Source organism: Streptopelia decaocto, assembly GCF_964273445.1.
Source record: "Streptopelia decaocto genome assembly, chromosome: 15".
Lineage (NCBI taxonomy): Eukaryota > Metazoa > Chordata > Aves > Columbiformes > Columbidae > Streptopelia > Streptopelia decaocto.
In genome coordinates this window covers 2,523,742-2,541,207 of record NC_138670.1, presented here as the reverse complement: position 1 = coordinate 2,541,207, position 17,466 = coordinate 2,523,742, and the positions used below count along the sequence as shown (strand labels likewise).

Sequence of the window (17,466 nt, the reverse complement as noted above, 5' to 3'; positions counted from 1 at the left end):
TCTTTTATTAGTGACAGAGTCTCGAGGGGTCTTGGACAATAATCAGAGGTTTTCTTCATCACCAACATACCTACCTGTGAGCTATCGGATCTTCAATGCCGAGACATCTTTCTTTCTCAAAGAAGCCAACCAGGACTTTATGCGAAATTCCAGTTTGCAGTCCAGGGTGGAATCGTTCTTCCCATATAAAGCCAAGAGACCACCTGTGTTAAATGCCAGCTATGGACCTTTTTCTGTTGAACAAGTTGTGCCCCAGGACCTCATGTTAACTTCCAGCTTTTTTGGATCTGCCAACAAGTTCACTTATAACTGGAAACTTCAGGCTTACATAATGAACGACAGAATTTACCCGAGCAAGCCCAAAGTGCAGGTGCTGTTCTACATGGTGGGCAGGGACTGGGATGACTACAGCAGCACGGAGCGGCTGCCCTGCCTGCGCGTGTTCGCCTTCCGAGAGACGCGCGAGGTCCGAGGCAGCTGCCGCCTCCAGGGGGACCTGGGCCTGTGTGTGGCGGAGCTGGAGCTCCTGCCGAGCTGGTTTAACCCCCCCACGGTTGTCACGGGCCGTAAGAAGCCACTGGATCAGTATGAGGGGAGCCCTGTGGAGCTTTACTATACTATTCAACCAGGAGATGAGAAGGGAGAGTGTACCGCTGAGGATATAAGGAAAGGAAATGCTATCCGGCCAGGAAAAGATGGCATGGATGAAACCATGTCCCACTTGCAGAGGATTGGATCTGTCAGCCTCTACCGAGGCCAGGAGACTTCCCAGCTAACGGAGCTACGGCTGGATACCAATGTTGTTGTCTGGTTGCCCTCAAAGCCTGTCAAACAAGGAGAGGTTGTGAATGTTTATGTGACAATTGCCAACAATTCCACAGTGGATCAGTTCATCCTCAGGTATGGCAGGTTGGGTTTGCATGTTTCTAATGTGGTAGCACACAGGGATGTTGGGGACATAGGATGAATCTCACCCAATTTGAAATTAATCTACATTGAAGGTTGCTCCTAGTCGCTCAAATGCTTTATTTTCTCCCTTGAATGCTGTCAAGGGGATTGAAAGCCTCCATCGTTAGAAGGCTTTTAACATGTGTACCGTGCCATTTGTGACATGCCTACATTGTACAACAACGTACAAAACACAGCAGTTTGCTGCTGTAGTGAACCTGTTTCTGCACAGTGACAGACAGTAAGGCACCAGAAAAGTTCTCTGCTTTACAGGGCTCTTAAACTCAGGTTTTTATTGCACAGGCATGGAGTTTAAATGGAGCACAATTTCAATTACCTGCTTTTCCTAAGTGCTCTGGCAGCGCTTTGCCTCTCCCACACAGAACAGTTTTGTGATGAGCGCTCTTTAGGGAGGGGTTTAACTATCTACTTGTATTTAAGTACCAACATATATACCCTGTAAAAATAAAGTCTAATGTGTTTGATGTAGCTATTAGAAGTTTTGGACAGGAGCGATGAATACAGGACCTGGGAACGCAAGAACTGCCTTACTGGGTCACAGCACTTTCCTTTTATTTTCTTCTTTAGCAGTTTCCCTACTGATCAGATGAAAATCCTTTGAGGGTGACAAAGACTGGGGAACTTCTTAATCACTGAAATATTTGATGTATCTTTTTTTTTCTTGTTACCAGGCTTTAAATTCAAGGGAAATTTCCACGGTGATAAGCAACAATTGCTCTTTAAAGCCTCAGGGAATCAAGAGTTTCCCCAAAGATTCCGCACATGAAAGTATTTATTTCTAAGGCTTATATGAATTAGATTAATACATAGTTGACAACTACCGAGGAGAATAACCTTTAGAACAGGAAGTGTCGCTTGACAGATAAAAGGCTTTTATATTTTAAAAAGGGGGATTTTAGTCATCCTGGAATGGTTCAGATGTCTGCAGCTTTGGTTAACTTGGTGAGATAATCTGCCAGACACCTGTTTACTGAGTGAAAGCTTGGTTAGAGAAGTCTTTTCTGATGCTGTTGCTTATCTTTTACTGAAAATCCTTTTTCACAAAGCAGCACCAACAGAATGCTTTTCCACATAACAAGCATCGCTGTGGGGAAAGAAAAAATCCAAAAGCAGGATAGGGGATCACCATTTGAAGGTCCGGGTCCCAGTCTTTATTTTGCTGAAAAGCAAGTTGAAGATAAACAAGACGGTTGAAATCTGGCGAGGTGTTTCTTTGCTTAGAAATTAATCTGCCTGCCTAGGCAAGGATATCATTTGCATGCTGAGAGGTGCAATAGGTAGAGATTGTACTGTGGCGCATCAGTAGTTGCTCTTATGGACAAAATTGATTTGCTTTGGTTTTGAGAACAGGTGACTGATTTATTTGAAGTGAGTAGTCTGACACTTGTTTGTGTTGGTAATTCTGTATTATCACAAATACAGAGTTCAGACCACATTTCCTTGCTGAAACACCCTTTTGGTGCAAAGAGGATTTGCATTTTTTTGCTTAAAATTACTTTGAACCAGACACAAGAACACAAGAGGCTGAAGAGAACAAGATTTTGTTAAATGGTTTTTGCGTGCTTCCAGTGTGGATGGGCAGTAGTTGTTGTCTTGATGTTTTATAGGGCTGACTCACATTCTAAAAATCAGCACTGTTTGTGCTTCTTCTCCACAACAAAAGGCAAGAAAATTGATGCGAGATATTCCAAAGCAGTCTTGGTTTTGAAAACTGTATTGTCAGACATATTAGTCTCTTTGTCTACCAGAGATGCTGATCTGTGCAGTTAAGGCATCAGATGGAAGCGTTGCTGAAGGTGCCATGTGAAAGAGGAGGAGGTGGTTTGAATTTCTGGTGCTGCAATGGGAAGGGACAGCGGAGACCCACTAGTGACAGTCGGGTGCTGCTGCCCCTCGAGCCGTGAACCGTGTGGCCCGCTCTGTCCACTGAGAAGGTTTCTCCCGTGGCTTTACTGGCGCGGTGCTGCGGAAAGGCTGGCAAAGCTGAGTCAAGCGGTGGTCTCCAGTGGAACTTCCCTAGGTGTGACAGAGCAAGGAATTTGACCCTGGAATCTATGAACTGCTTGTGTCTTACAGGAAAAAAAAGCCAAACCAAACCAATGCAGCAGCCAGGGAGCATATGCTGGATCTGCCTGGGGGCTCCTTTAACCTTTTCTGTGGCCATTTGCCTGGTCAGATAGAGGACTGTATGCCCTCGGACTCATGGGTTCCTGGCAGAGCAATCCCAACATCCTATGACATGTACTCACATTTAATCATCCTAAAGAAGAACACATCACACATTATCCCCAGGCATAGTGGGTTGGTTTATTTTCTCCTTCTTGTATATGATTCATTGAGGTATTGCAGCATCCAGTGCTGAAGCAAACAGCATGTGATCATTGCTTGGGGGGGCGGGGGGGCGGAAATAATAGCTACAAATCTCCTCTGGCAAAAGGAAAGTGGACTGGTTTAAATGACCTCATATCCACAAATCATTGCAATTGAAACTGTGTTCGTGTGTCTTAATTCACAATCCTGTTACTGTATCTATAAATTTATCAGCCCTAGAACACCAGTAAAGTCAAAGAGAGAGACTAATAAGATGGGGATTGAGGTGAACTAAGCACGGTTGTACATTTACGCAGTAGCAGCAATGTCTGACTAAACGCAGACCTTCCTTTCTTGCACCTGGTAGCACAGGGCTGTTGTGAAAGTGGTTCAAACAATACTGGTAGGTTATAGGATACAGGTTCAGCTCGCAGGCCTGTTCCTGTCCTGCTGAGTCCCCTCTGGTAAGTCTTTATAGGCACTTTATACATGCAACACAGAAAATGGGAACAGTTGGTCAGCAACAGCAACAGTTGGTTGCTGTCAGGAGTGCGAAGCCTGTTTCAGTTCTGTTCCGAAAAGACTTCGACTTCCTTTGATGGAAGGAGTTTCAGGTTTGCTGTATATTATCAACAGTAATATGGATGGGAAAATCTTGATAAGAGCTGAAGAAATAGAGATCATTTAGGTCTTCTGTGCACTTCCCAGAGCTGTTGTAAATTAACACTGCTGGCTTCAGCAGAGCTCCCATGATTGTTGCTTCACCAGTTGGTGTGTACACAAGCTCTTCTATTCTAAGAATCCTTAGGGCAAGACCCTGTTCTTGAATGCTTTTAGGAGCTGGCTACAAATATGGGCAAAATCATAACCATACTGAAACCAAGCTTTTCTGATGAGCTTAACTTTCAGAAAGGAGCCTGTAGGTGTGTGTGTATGCTGAGATATTTGAAGGTCAGTAGTAAGCTGGCTACTTGATGTCTATTTGTAGTAGTGGGGAGCTGGTGAGCAGCTTTAGAAAGGTTGGCCTGTGTGCATTGCTGTGTTTGTGCAGTACCTCTAAATACTTTTCCAGATACTACACCATTAAAGGATCCTTCCATCTGTTTTTCATGGTGTGACGTGCTGCGTTTGATCTGGCAGAGCACTGTACAGCACAGGGCCAAAGCAAAAGGTGTGGGAGCACTGAGTGTTTGCTGTTGCTCTGCTGGGCAGCAGCTAATCTCTAACTCCCTCTAGAAGGTGCTGAACCACCAGATAACCTGATTTACAGAAGGTATTGAGCAGGATAAGTAAAGAGAAAAGGGGATTAAGCTGTTATCTGTCCTGATTAGAGAAAAGAGGTGAAAAACAGTGGTACTATTTTTCCCCTCGGGCTCCTTATTACAGATTTTGCAGTTCAGCTCACTGCACCTGAAGGGGATGTAGGCTGTAAACAGTGTTACTGAATTACCTTTGTCCAGCAAACAAATCAACCCAAGACAATGGATAATTAGTAGTGATAATAAATCTACAGACTGGGGGAAGGATAAAGGATAAATGCAGTGAGGAAAGCTATTAAACCCATCAGCTGAGGCAGCTTTATATGTCAGTTCCTAATGAGTATTGACAGCAGTGCTGTGTTAGGTGGTACTGAGAGCAGCTAAAAACCTGGAGGAAGGTGCACACAGAGCAGCACTACAGAACAGCCGTGGCTGGGAAACCACATCTGGACTTGTGTGCTTCGGGCTTGTATGTTTGAAAACGGTCCCCAGTATGTTGCTTGGGAAAGTAGAAAGAATTGATGGGGGGACAGCTGTAAGGGGAGACCATAAATGGAAGAGAACAAAACTATAGCATCAGCCGTCAGCCAGAGAATTGCTATCAATGCTGCTTCAAGTGCTGGAGCTGAAGGTTTTGGTTAACTTTTTGGCAAATGCATGTGCATATCTGAGTTTTGGAAACTTTACATTGAGGCATCTTGTTTAAATCCCCTCTTGCAAGCAGTTTCCCTTCCCATCCCCTTTAGTCTTGGCAAACCAGTGGAGTGGCTCCTGGCTGCTTTTCTGAATACGCTGCAGCACGTGTTGCTAAATGCTCGCTGGTGCCTCTGGCTCCTCTCCTTGTGTGTTGAGATGCTGCTCTGAGGAGCATCGTGTCTCCTGCTGGATTCTGCTCTGCCCGACCTTTGCAAAAGCCTCTGCATGTGCAAGGCTGGTTAAAGATGAGATAAGGCACCTCCATTTAATTTCTGTTTAGACTATTAGCCACTTGTGTGACTCAAGTTACAACAGTTAATTAAATCCTTGGTTACTTGCCTAATTAGAAACAATGGTGGCTCATTAAAAGATCATACCATGAAAACCTCAGTCCTCCCAAACCAGCAGTAGGGAGGAAAATTTCATTCAACTGGGATTGTATTTTTAGTTGAACCAAGAGAAGGTTTTTCGGGCTGTCTGAAAAAGGCTGTGATCTGATGCATCAGGGACTCTCCCGGGAACCCTCAGTGTGATTATCTGACAAGCTGGTGAGTTCCAAGGCCCCTGTAAGCAAGAAAGCGTGTGCGCCTGTAGGTCTGAATGGAAATGAGTATCCCTGAGAAACTGTGTGACTATTTAAAACATGCTGCATTTGTTAAAGCTGTAAAAGCATCAGTGACTTGGTGGAACGATATGGGGAGGGACATCAGCAAGTCATAGCCCAGGGCTTGCAGGGGGGAGGATTTGGGACGCGGTGGAAGTATGGGGAGTAGTCCAAGAGTAGCTACCTGACCTAGTAGAACAGTAAAACCTGTTGGCTTTATCCGTATTGTTTTACCTGTGCTTGTGGGGCTCATTATTTAAGGCAGAAACTGTCAGGTTATTTGAAGTTTGTTCTGGCAGACCATCGCTCCGCACCACCGACAGCACACGCACAAAGAACTGCAAATTCTCTGTATGTTCTTATGGCACTTTGCAGTTAAAACTTCAGTAGAAGTTGTGGGGATGGTGGGAAGTGCTGCTCTGCCCTTAAGAGTTAATGTCTACAGAATGACGAGCTTGTCTGTTAAATATAAAGCGTTTGACTCTGATTTTTGTCACTGTTTCCTTTGGGACCCCATTGCGGTGCTTTGTACTTCCCTGAAATCCCACCCTGCCCTGTGTGTGCTGTCTCTTCAGAGGGGTGTGTGCTGGTTTGTGTAGTATTGAAAATTGCTTTTCTATAGACTTTCAATGCACAGCAAAGCTGATTAATTAATAGTTTAGATGAGACCGGGTTAAAAAAGAAATTCACCATCTTTTGTGCGTTGCGTGGTTCCTGGTGTGTTACAAAATGTCTCTATTAGCAAAGTTGCCAGGGGGTTAATTTGCAGTAAGAGTCTGATCATCTCCAACAACATCATTTCAGGTTTTCATGTTGCTGTTCAGATCAGCAAGACTACAGAAGACTTGAGCGATAGCACGTATCTTAGGAAAGAAGAAAAACAGGGGGAAGCATTTCAGACATAGCCCTCTGTGTTATCAGCTGTCGGGCTGCTTAAAGATATTTGCTTTGTCTTACAAGCTCTGGCTCTAAGATGTGAGCCCTGATTTCCAAAGTGCTATGAGACTGAGTTCTTTGTGTATAAGAGACAGACTCATTAAAGGGAATATGTGGTACTGACACACCGAAGTCTAGAGCGTGATTCTTCAACCTCCCCGATTAGTAGTTGAGCAGAACACACAAATAGTTGTAGATTGTGACTCACCACTTGGTTTTGCAGGTTCCTGACGTACTAGACTGTCAAGTCACGCTTAATCTTTTGCTTGCCCGTGGGTGCTGGGAAGGCAGTTCAGCCCTACAGGTGACCAGTAGGGCACTAATGTTGTTGCTGACCAGCCTAAGCGGGTTCTTTATTTGGCATATTGGACATTTGTGGGTCCTGTTTTGAGGAAACCGAACTTTCCTATGGATTGCATGGCTGCTTACTCAGGATGCTGAGCTTTGCTATAGCTTTTAATAAATTAGGTGCTGTGATGCTAACTGCTGGAGTCGCTAAGTCACTTGATGTGCCTCATCTCAGTGGGTTTTTGTAATACCACCAGTAGCAACACAAAAATTTTTCTGCTCGAGGTTACGTGTAGCTTAGAAAAAGCCCTGATTGTGTGGAGAGCTTGTCCTGTGGAGAGGAAAAAGAGCCTTTCACTTAGGAACATACCCAAATTTAGTCCTGTTGAAAGTAATGAGAATATTCACAGGCTTCAGGCTGCTTTTTATCCCTCTGGATTTGAGACATTTGTGAGAGGCCACATTAACACCAGCTTCTGCTCTCTCTTCTGTAGCAGCCTGATGACAGTTTTCCAGTAGAATGGCATGACCAAACCTTTTTTTGGTATGTGCTTAATTGCTGTCATTTTATGATAACAATAGTGGGCAGTGTACACTTAGATGTATTCTAATATTGTTTTCAGAGACAGTAGATGATGAGAGGATGGTGTTAAAGTCGTAATTCATTTGTCTGCTCCGTGTGAAGAGGGCAGAGCAGAGGGGCTCACGGCACATCCAGGAGCGGAGCGGGGGTGTTGGAGTCGGCTGTAGCGTCAGGAGGGTCGCACAGCCTCGCAGGTGACGTTGTGGCAACGTTCACGGAGATGACTTGGATCCTTGACCCTGGGCTTTGAGTTTCTGGTGGGAACCGCTGTGCTTGTGATGCCACGTGGAAGTGGTGAGTCCAGAGCTAATGAGCTCAATGCACCGTGGTCTCTGAAGGGCAGAGACAGCGACCTTGTGGCCAAGGTCCCTTAGGGTCTGAGTTACTTGACATTGAGCTTCAAAGCAATTCCCCAGTGACTTTCGTGGTGAAGTGTTAGTATCTTAAATCAAGCAGTTCAAAGACCTAGAAAGGATATTGCAGGCGGCAGTCTAGCCTGGGCAGAAATCTATGAACGTGATGTGTAATCTCAATTTTTTAAGATCCCAGAGTACTGCTTAAGGATTTTTCGCTTATCTGTCTGAGATAATGCTATTGTAATTAGCACTGGGCAGAAATATTGATATAGCCGAGTAAAGATTTTATCAGCTGGCTGTAGACAGTGACAGCTGGTTAATTGTAATATTTTCTGAAAGATCTTTAAAGAAGTCCTGCATAGTTGCTTGGAAACTAATATGTCTCATCGCTCACTAAAGTGTGGCTGTGCTGTCACCTATAGTTTGCATTCTTTAATTTTCGTAGCATCTCAGGTGATGGGTGCTTTGCCCATTGCTATGGTAACAGCTGTTTTTATTTCTTTCTCAAAGTAAACACAGACATTAAACTCACTGTGACATGTTCTTTTTATTCATTGTGTACACGTAATGGATGCCATAGCTGTGCAAATATGTCATGATTGTAGTGGATGGAGAGCAATAAACCAAAAGTCTAGCGCCTTTGTATATAACTAGTTTTGCCTTCCAATATGCATAATTTTATGTCAGCTACTTCAACTCTGTTTTTACTTCTACCCATGTTTAATTAGATTTCAAATACTTCAGGGTGGGAACAGTCCCTGACGGTATGTTGATGAGTGCTTAAGGGAAATGGGATCTAATAGCGGACTAACTTTGGTTTTGCTCTTAAACAGCTCCATTTTTGAAGCTGAATTGATCGCATGAACTTCTGGCAGTTGTACAAAATCCCTCTTATCTTTTTTCTGAACAGTAACGATGGGGGTAGCGGCTCTTCTCCTGTGTTCTTACCTCTGTTCAACCCAGATGGCTCATGAACAGCTGTGTGGAACTCTGGTCACCCCAGTCCGTGCCACGAGCTTCTGCTGCCCAGTTCCCTTGGGATTGTGGTTTCTCAAAATTTCCTTATGCAAGTGTTCTCTAACATTCTCCCTGCTCCATATCACAGTTACCTGATAAATGCAGCAATTTTTTCAGTTCAGAGTAAAAAAAAAAAAAAAAAAAAAAATAGAGAGTGTGTGTGTGTATATATATATACTTTTTATCTATAAGAAGGTGCTTGCATGTTCTATGTTATATTCTATATGCTTTTAGAGTGACTGAGGTGAAACTGCATTACATATTACTAACAGTGAAACTGCATTACATATTACTAACAGCCCTCTTAGGTTCATCTGTGTTAACTGTTATAGGCATTTCCCATGAGGGAATGGCTCTGTACCACCTTGCACTAAAATCAAGCGCAGTTTAGTCTGATAGAGCATTGCATTGGCAGTGAGGACATTACAAATGCTGTGGTGGACAGAAGTGGTTGCAGGATCAAAGCTGTAGCCCCAGTTCTGCAAAAGGACTATTAATGCACTAAGCTGTATGTGCTGTGACCAAAGTTAAACATGTGCAGGAACTTGAAAAATCAAGATCATGCTTTATGCAATGCTTTTTAATCCTGCAGATGGGAATGTGCTATGTGCTGCAAGGAATATTGTTGAAAGGGGTCTAATTGCTTACCCTTTTGATATGAATCAGATGATAATTTCCTACATCAGCAGAGCTTATTTCAAAGTAAGAAATCATATAGTTAGCTAGATTTTAAACATTACTGCTTATTCTGGTTTGGGGATAATACTCTTCTCTTCCCTGTTAGTAAAGCTGATAGCAGAAGGTGTCATTTTTGGGGATGCCCTGCCCAGTGTTGTGCATTAGACATTGAGGTAAGAGGGCTCAATAAAAAGTCACAACAGCTCTCTTGTTCTCATAGTGCTAAATGAGTGAGTCATGGTGAGATCTCGCCTGGATGTGAGAGCGATCCCTGGGAATGGGAAATGGTCAAGAACTTCTTGTTCTAGGAAGCTCCGATTGTTCCAAAGGCAAGGGTTGTCCTGTTGTGTTGCATAATTATATCCGCCTCCACATATCCTACTGCTGTTCATTTCTATTATGTCTTTTTATTTAAGTCCTGGCTGTTCAAGGAGGAAACTTAACAGATTGATGGCAAGAGCCAGTGAACATCCGTGCATCCTTCCCTGCTCAAAAAAAGTCTCAATGGATAAGGAATGTTACTTCGATATTTGTTTAAATGGTGCTTAAGGAGCCCCCTGGGCTTGGATACATTGGCTCTATGATTTGCCTTTTTGCCAAATACTCAATTGATTCAGAGTCAGAAACACGAAGGAAGAGTGGGGGAAAAACACAAGAGGAATTGTAGTAACTGAGTCTTTACAAACATAAGAAAATTAATCAGTCATATTAAAAATCACAGTTGCTACTGAAATATACATGTACTCAAGTGTTTGTTTAATGGGAACTGTTTTTATCTGTCATTGCTCTTTTCTGTAAATACAAAAAGTACTGGGACTATAACACTGAAACCACTCACAGCAGACCTGGTGATCCTTCTGAGAGGGGTCCTGACTCTTCTGTGCAAGTAAGCAAAGACTTAAGAGGAGAAAAAAGTGTGTGCTAGGTGTTTTTTTTCTCTCCTGTCATTGCACAAGATTTAGTTGCAAATTCAGTCCTTGACCTACCTAAATACAAGGACTGGTTGGGGCCACCACAGCCAGCTGCTCGATTGCCTCCGGGACAGCAGGATTTATAACCCTGTCCCCCGTGTGCCGTGGAGAGGAGCTGGAGATGCTCAGGCAGCACCTCCCGGCCCCCGTGCAGCTCTGTGGAAGGACACACATCTGTCACAGCCAAAGGGCTGTGGAGCTGCTGCTGTGGGTCATCTCGGCCACCACTGTCACCATGAACAGCAGCTGTCAACCAGCAGCTCCTCAAGCTTTGCACTCCTGTGATGTAGATACGACACATTCCTGCTGCCAGGGGACTTCGGATCAGTTAGTAACTGCTGCCCAGCATTAGTATTTCTGCATGCTGAGAGATTGCTTTTGGTGTCTGGGGAGTTTATTTCCCTTTTGAGCACAGTCACAGCAAAGTTTGATTTGTACCTGTTTTTAAGTGCATGCTTTAGTATACAAAATCCAGTGCATCCTTTTGTAGAGCCAAGCGGACTGTTGTTTTCTTGTTTGATTTGGCTGCTCTTGCTTCATCTGGAGCTGTGCCAGAAACATGAATATTCATGACACTGTTAAACAAGATTTTTATTGAAAACAAAAAATGGATCTGAAGTCTTTCATTTGTCATTCGGAACTCAGCTGGTGAAAGCCCTGTGAACAGGAACATTTATCAGTGAGGTTTTCTTGGGTTTTTCTGCTTTTGTTTGCTTATTGAATGAAAATTCATTAGGGCCAAAGAGTAGATGAGTCACCAGTAAGCCTACTCTTAAGATATATCTTAATACAATATGAATATAATATAGATGAAATATATGAATTAAGTTGTGCTGTTTTATATATTACAGCTTAAGTGTAAAATACTTTAACAAGTATTGAGCCTCAAGTAAGTTTGTCGAATCAGAGAACAGACCTAGCAGGGTTAACAAAAGCTGGTGGCTTTTTCCAGGGCCGGTGTTCATATCTGATACCTGTCTGCTGAGCATCTTGCCTGTCCTGCATTCAGAGGGCATCGTCATTCCCAAATAATGCTCTTTGTTGAGATGACAGTATCATTAGATGGAAAGTCAAGTGTTCAGCTCCCAGTCTTGGTGGTACAAGGAGCTCCTGCTGCTCTGAGTGACCCTACTCAGGTCAGCAGGGATGGAAGAGGACCTGTTGTAGTTCCTTCCTTGGCCGTGATCTTCTGGACACCACGTGTGCCTTCACCCATCTCAGACCTGAATGCTGAGTCCTTGTGCAACAGCTGCATGGAGGATAAATGTATTTCCTCTGTGTTTGTCTATAGGTGGAAGAGGAGAAAGTGGGAAGAAACTAGAAGAGCAATATAAGCACAAGGTAGAGTTCTCTTGCAGCCTCTGGCCTGGAGAAGAAATTAAATAAGCTTTGCTTTTAGGTGACACATGTAACTGATTTTAGATATCCATTCTCATTTATTTTGCAAGGTGAAATTCTCCTGGGAGCTGTGTGTTTTATCCCGCAAAGCAGATTAGGTAGTACTTTTTCCTTCCGTGCACTTCATTGAGGAGAATGGTGTCAGAAGACAAATGTCTTGGGATGTGTTTGTACTGTGTCAGGCGTGATGAGACTTGGACACTGACTGGGACCTTTTTTGCTCTGTTACAATTTTTTTTAATTATTTATACAGTCAATCCTGTGTTTCCATGATGTATTTGTACTTCAGTGTTCTGGTTCCCCTCATCAGAACATGCTCTTGTGAACTTTGTTGAAATGCCTGTTATAACAAGGTGTTTGTTTCCTCTAGAAATACTTTTCACATATGTTCATTTTAGAAACTGAAATTGCCAGGTGTGAGCTTTCCATGCTGACAAAACTCTAAACAGATAAAGTGTTGAAGATGGAGGAAAAAACCCTGCTTTTTATTAATGTAATCATCTCGGTTCTTAGTAAAAATCACTTTCACCACATTCTCTGTGTTAGTCCTATTGCAACCAGTTATAATTCTTACTGTGGATATTAGCAGGAATTATTTCAGGCTAATGACATCACCCATTTCTGACCCAGGATTTTTTTGGGTGTTGTGGTAGTACTGTAAAATTCAGCTACTGATGCAAAAAAAGTTACAGTTAATGACCCAGATCTCAACTGATAAAAAATCTAATCCTGTGACAACTTACATCTCTGTCAAAGCTTCTGTTGACTTCAGGACATGGTCAAGTCAACCATTGAGTAGTTATTCTAAGAGCTAGTAGCCTGTAACACCACACTTCAACTCCTGACTATCAGAGTTCCCTCTGTCAGCAATTAGTCAGACTGTTAAAACCAGCTAATTAAATCAAGACATGTCCAGAAAGAGGAGTAACTTGTGAAGTGCCAGACTCCCTGTGGAGTTGTTCATACAAAGTGCTAATGAGGGCAGAAGTACGGTGATGGAGAGCAAGAGCCAGAGAGATCTGATACAGAAATTAGTTGGGGAAAGCACCACTGTAATTTTTTTGTTAATTGTGTATTGGTGGAGGTCGCTACATATACTAGCAGAAGATATATGGCACAAGTTATTACAGTTCTATAGTGTATTGGAGGGAGCCTTTATCTCCATGTGGTGGGTGGGCCTTATAGCAAAGTCTAAATTTGCTGTTGCTCACAGGCAAAGCATTTAAATCCTTTAATTTAAATTGTAATTTCCTATTTCTGAATGTGAGGGTCTTGTGCTCAGTCCTGCTGGACAGTCCAGCATGGTGCCTTGGTAACCTATTGTCCTATGTTTTAATTTGGGTGGGGTTCATTTCTAATCTAGCAAGAACGTTGTGAACAACCCAGAAGTTGTGTAGGCTCCAGTGAGACAAGGTTTTGTCTTTTTTTCAGGTATCTTGGAAAGATTCTCATCGTAGTTAAAGGATGAGGGCTAGAGCTAATTCCACACAAAGAGCTTGGGAACAACAAAAGAAAATGCATCCATTAGTGTGCAAGGAATCACAGATATTTCAGAATTGAATCCTGTCTCCCTCTGTGCTGAATTATATGCTAAGATATTTTCCCCTGTTGCTATGATGGCAGTGCAATAGCTCAAGTTTGCATGCAGAACATAGGAAGGATTTTGGGCATCCTGCTTGGACAAGCTCTGTGTAAAGACTGAAGATGAATATTGAGCCCCGGCTTCAGAACCCAGAGAGGCCCTCGTGGTAGAATTGTGGGAAAGTATCGCTGGAACAACAAAGTATTTGCTCTTAAAGGGCGAGAAGTATGTAGCACCATCAAAGAAGGACAAGGATTCAAAGGGAAACATATGTCTAAAACATACGGGTCAAGTTTATTTGAAAGGAAAATTTGTTTGCTTTTGATTCTTTATAACATTTCCCATGGAGACTAGCAAATATAGCTGCCACATTTTTGGCAGAGGAAATCTTATCCTAAACCTGAAACACTTAAATACACATGCTTGTATAAATATGGTCTCTATTCATTTCAGCCATGTGACTTCCAGCCTTTTGTAGCAAGTTTATATTCTCTTATTGTCTGTATTTTAGGCTTTAAATGGGATTATAGTTAAAAGTTGTTGGTTTTTTTGGAAAGGGAAAGAAGGGCAGGGTGATTAAAAGAGGTTTTCTTCAGTTGTTATGTGCAAAGGTCCATAGGAACAGGGCACTGGTGATGGGCTGGACTGTAAAAGCTTTCTGTAGGGTGCAGAGGGCCTGAAACCGCCTGAGGTTTGTAGTTCTTAAAGGTAATTATTAAAACCGGTTGGCTGTTAGAGAAAACGTTTGGGTAGCAGTATCTCAGGAACCCTCTCTGGCTGCGTGTTCCAAAAAATATCCATTAGCAGAACTGAAATGTGAAGGTGGGGAAGGATAAGGTCAAATCAAGCCCTATTCACTGAACCATTCTGGTGCCAGTACCTTCCCTTGACGTCCACCAGCTTCACCCCGTAATGGTGCTGAACACCCACTGCTCTCTTTTATTCAATTTGATTTGTTTATTTTTAAATAAACGTATGACACGCTCCTCTCTCACGCAGGCAAAGAGCTCTCATTGATGTCAATGGGAGCTTCACCTCCTGCAGGAGGAGAGTCGGGATCAATAAAAGAATCCCTGAGAGCTGGCCAGGCGCTTATTCTGCTTTTCCTAAGCATACGATAGTCGGAAAAGCAAACAATCCACTGAGACCTAATCAAGTTAAGTGCATTTGAAACACCAATAGTGACTGTCATCAAGGGATTGCAGCCAACGGGATTGATACAAACCTTTCAAAGCTTTGATGCAAAAGATGGGCAAGCTCATAGCTACAATAACAGCCTCTGGCCTCCAGCCGAATCATTTCAGTCTCCTGGTCTGTATTTTTCTTACCTTGGTTCTTGCTGAAATAAATGTATATACACGTATACAAATACATACATAATTTTTCTTTTAGAAGCACCAAAAGCAGACTCTTAATGTAAGTATATAAAAGGTTTGTACCTCTTCCCCAGACATCCTATTTGGATCCCCTATCAATGTTCTGTCTGGTGCTTGGGACTAGATTTAGGTACAGAATAGGGCTTATGTGTCAAAGCGTTTGCTTTCCTGCCATGCAGATGCTCTTCTTGCCTTTGTGTGTTGCGATACTTTAATGGCTGAAACGCGGTTGTAGTGACAAACACAGGAGAATTGCCAGGGTTGTCTTGGCATTGTTTCCCTTCCCTCTCTGGCCCAGAAAAAGGGAGGGAAGAGCAGAGGCTTTGGCTGTGTGCCAGTTTGCGCAGGGATTTGCAGGCAGATCTGCCTGCGAAGATGGATGGTTGCAAGCACTTATTAGTATGTAGTGCCAGTGACAGATCTCAAGACGGCCGTCTGTCTTTCTTGCGAGAACACTGGTTACCCACCTTTGGCAATGAAGTGACTGAGACTTGCTGGTCTGACTCTTGACAGTGCCTTGTTGTAACTGGATATTAAATGACTCCTAATCAAGTTCAACAAGGTATGCATCCCCAGTGGGGCTCTTATGTGTGGTGTGTCCTCAGATCTAATTTTGTCTTTATTTTTACGATGCTATATCCATGACTTGGGGTGACTGATAAGGGAGTGAATGTGCACTGATTGTGTTTAACGCATGTTGAAATCAAAACCCCTGCTATTGCTGGGCTGCTTTACCCAGAAGGATGCATATATATTCCTTAAATATTTACTTATAGCTGGTGCTAAACTTGAGCTGAAAGATTCAATAGGCAATGGAGGCAATGTTTGTGTGCAGATCTCATGTGAAATGGAGTTTAGTCTTGTGTATTGAACTTGGTGAGTGCTGGACTTTACTTTTACAGATCTTGCACTCTCCTGAGCTCAGAGACTCAACTATTAGGCGTATTTGAGATTTTTATTACGTTGACTGATGGAAATCAGTTTTCCTGCTAAGAGTGAATTCACTCTCAGGGTTCCTTAGAGCTGGGTCTCATCTTCATTCACTTCAGTTCAGATACATACATCTTGATGTCATAACAATCATAACAATTTTATTTTGTCAGGAGCCAGTATTGGTTTTCAGCCTCTCAGCTAAAGACAGATTTAAGAAAATTCATCCCTGCTAACATAAAGATATGAAGAGATTCTGAGCTGCCTCCAGGAGCAGTAATAAAGAGGATGAAGTATTGTAATGAGCCTTTTCTGGTGAGACTTCTCTCCAGACGTACCTAGATTTTGCTTAGGAGATATGATTTCCATAGTAATTTAAAATCTGTCAGATTCTCTCCTCAGTCTCGTTCTGACTGTTCCACAGTAAACCTGAAGGATGATCTTTTTTCAAGAACAGCCCAGGATAAAAATAGTATCTTTCTCACAGAAATGGGTGAAAGAGTTTTCACAGGCTCTGCCAACAGCGTTCCTGGCTCAGAGCATTTCTATTTATCCTTCTTTTCTAAAAGCGCTGAATTCACTTTCAAGTTTGAAAGCATAAAAAATCATTTGCGATCCAAATGTGATGGTGCACTTGAAATATCCAGTAGGCATTCTAGATACATCTATTATTTGAGTCGTCCTGAATATTAAGCACCAAGATGCAGAATTATTAGATCCTGGCAGTATTCCCACTTGCCTAGCAAAGCAATCCTATTATAATTAATGTGGCAAGGCTTCTCTGTGTTGGAAAATATTTATGGGATCTGCAGAGACCACAAAATGAACCGTAATACAATAATTCTGCCAAGTTTGGCTATGTAAATGAGGGACATATGGTTGGTGTGGTGCGTGCCGGCAGCATCCTTTGAAGCCTCATTGAGATGTCGTCTCGGTGCCATCCATCACACTTCCACAGAGTGGCAGGAGATGTCAGCAGAAGCTGTTGCTGCACCTTAAAATAAACTTGGTGTGTATTCTGCACTCGGGTGGAAGACTGGAGCTGAAAGCAAAGCGATCGGAGGCAAAAGAAATAGTAACATGGAACTTTATTAGTATCTCTCTGTCTTGTCTCTGTATACTATATGAGCACTTAATACAAATAGTTCTGCATGTCTGACTATACTGACTTCTTTCAGAAGTTTTGAGGCCAAACTGATTTTTAAATCTGCTCTGTACGTGGAATAATCCCAGTAAAATCTCCATGAAAGAGAACACAATTTGGCCTAGTATGTCCAGATTTAATAAGTCATACCAGAAAGGCAATTAAAACTTTTATGTTGATTACTTTGCTTTACTTTATAAATCCAGCTTCAGAATAAATAGTTCTTTGGATTATTTCAATTTTGTTTTGTTTTTTTTCTTTTCCAGCATGCAGAATAGCCAGTGAACAGCGAGGTTGAAGGCTGCCCAAAATTACAAATGCTCATAATTGTTTAGTGTTAAAAAACAGTGTTTACCTCACTGGAAAGAC

At 42.6% G+C, this 17,466-nt stretch overlaps 1 protein-coding gene across 2 annotated transcripts in view; it reads left to right on the top strand.

Annotated features, from left to right (window-relative positions):
* The window catches only part of TMEM132C (transmembrane protein 132C), a 166,092-nt gene that overhangs the window by 46,788 nt on the left and 101,838 nt on the right, over nucleotides 1-17,466 (top strand). For both annotated transcript variants that reach the window (XM_082066170.1, XM_082066169.1), the window contains exon 2: nucleotides 12-900. In XM_082066170.1, the coding sequence (XP_081922296.1) occupies nucleotides 12-900 (889 nt within the window). The remainder of the gene's footprint in view (nucleotides 1-11; nucleotides 901-17,466) is intronic.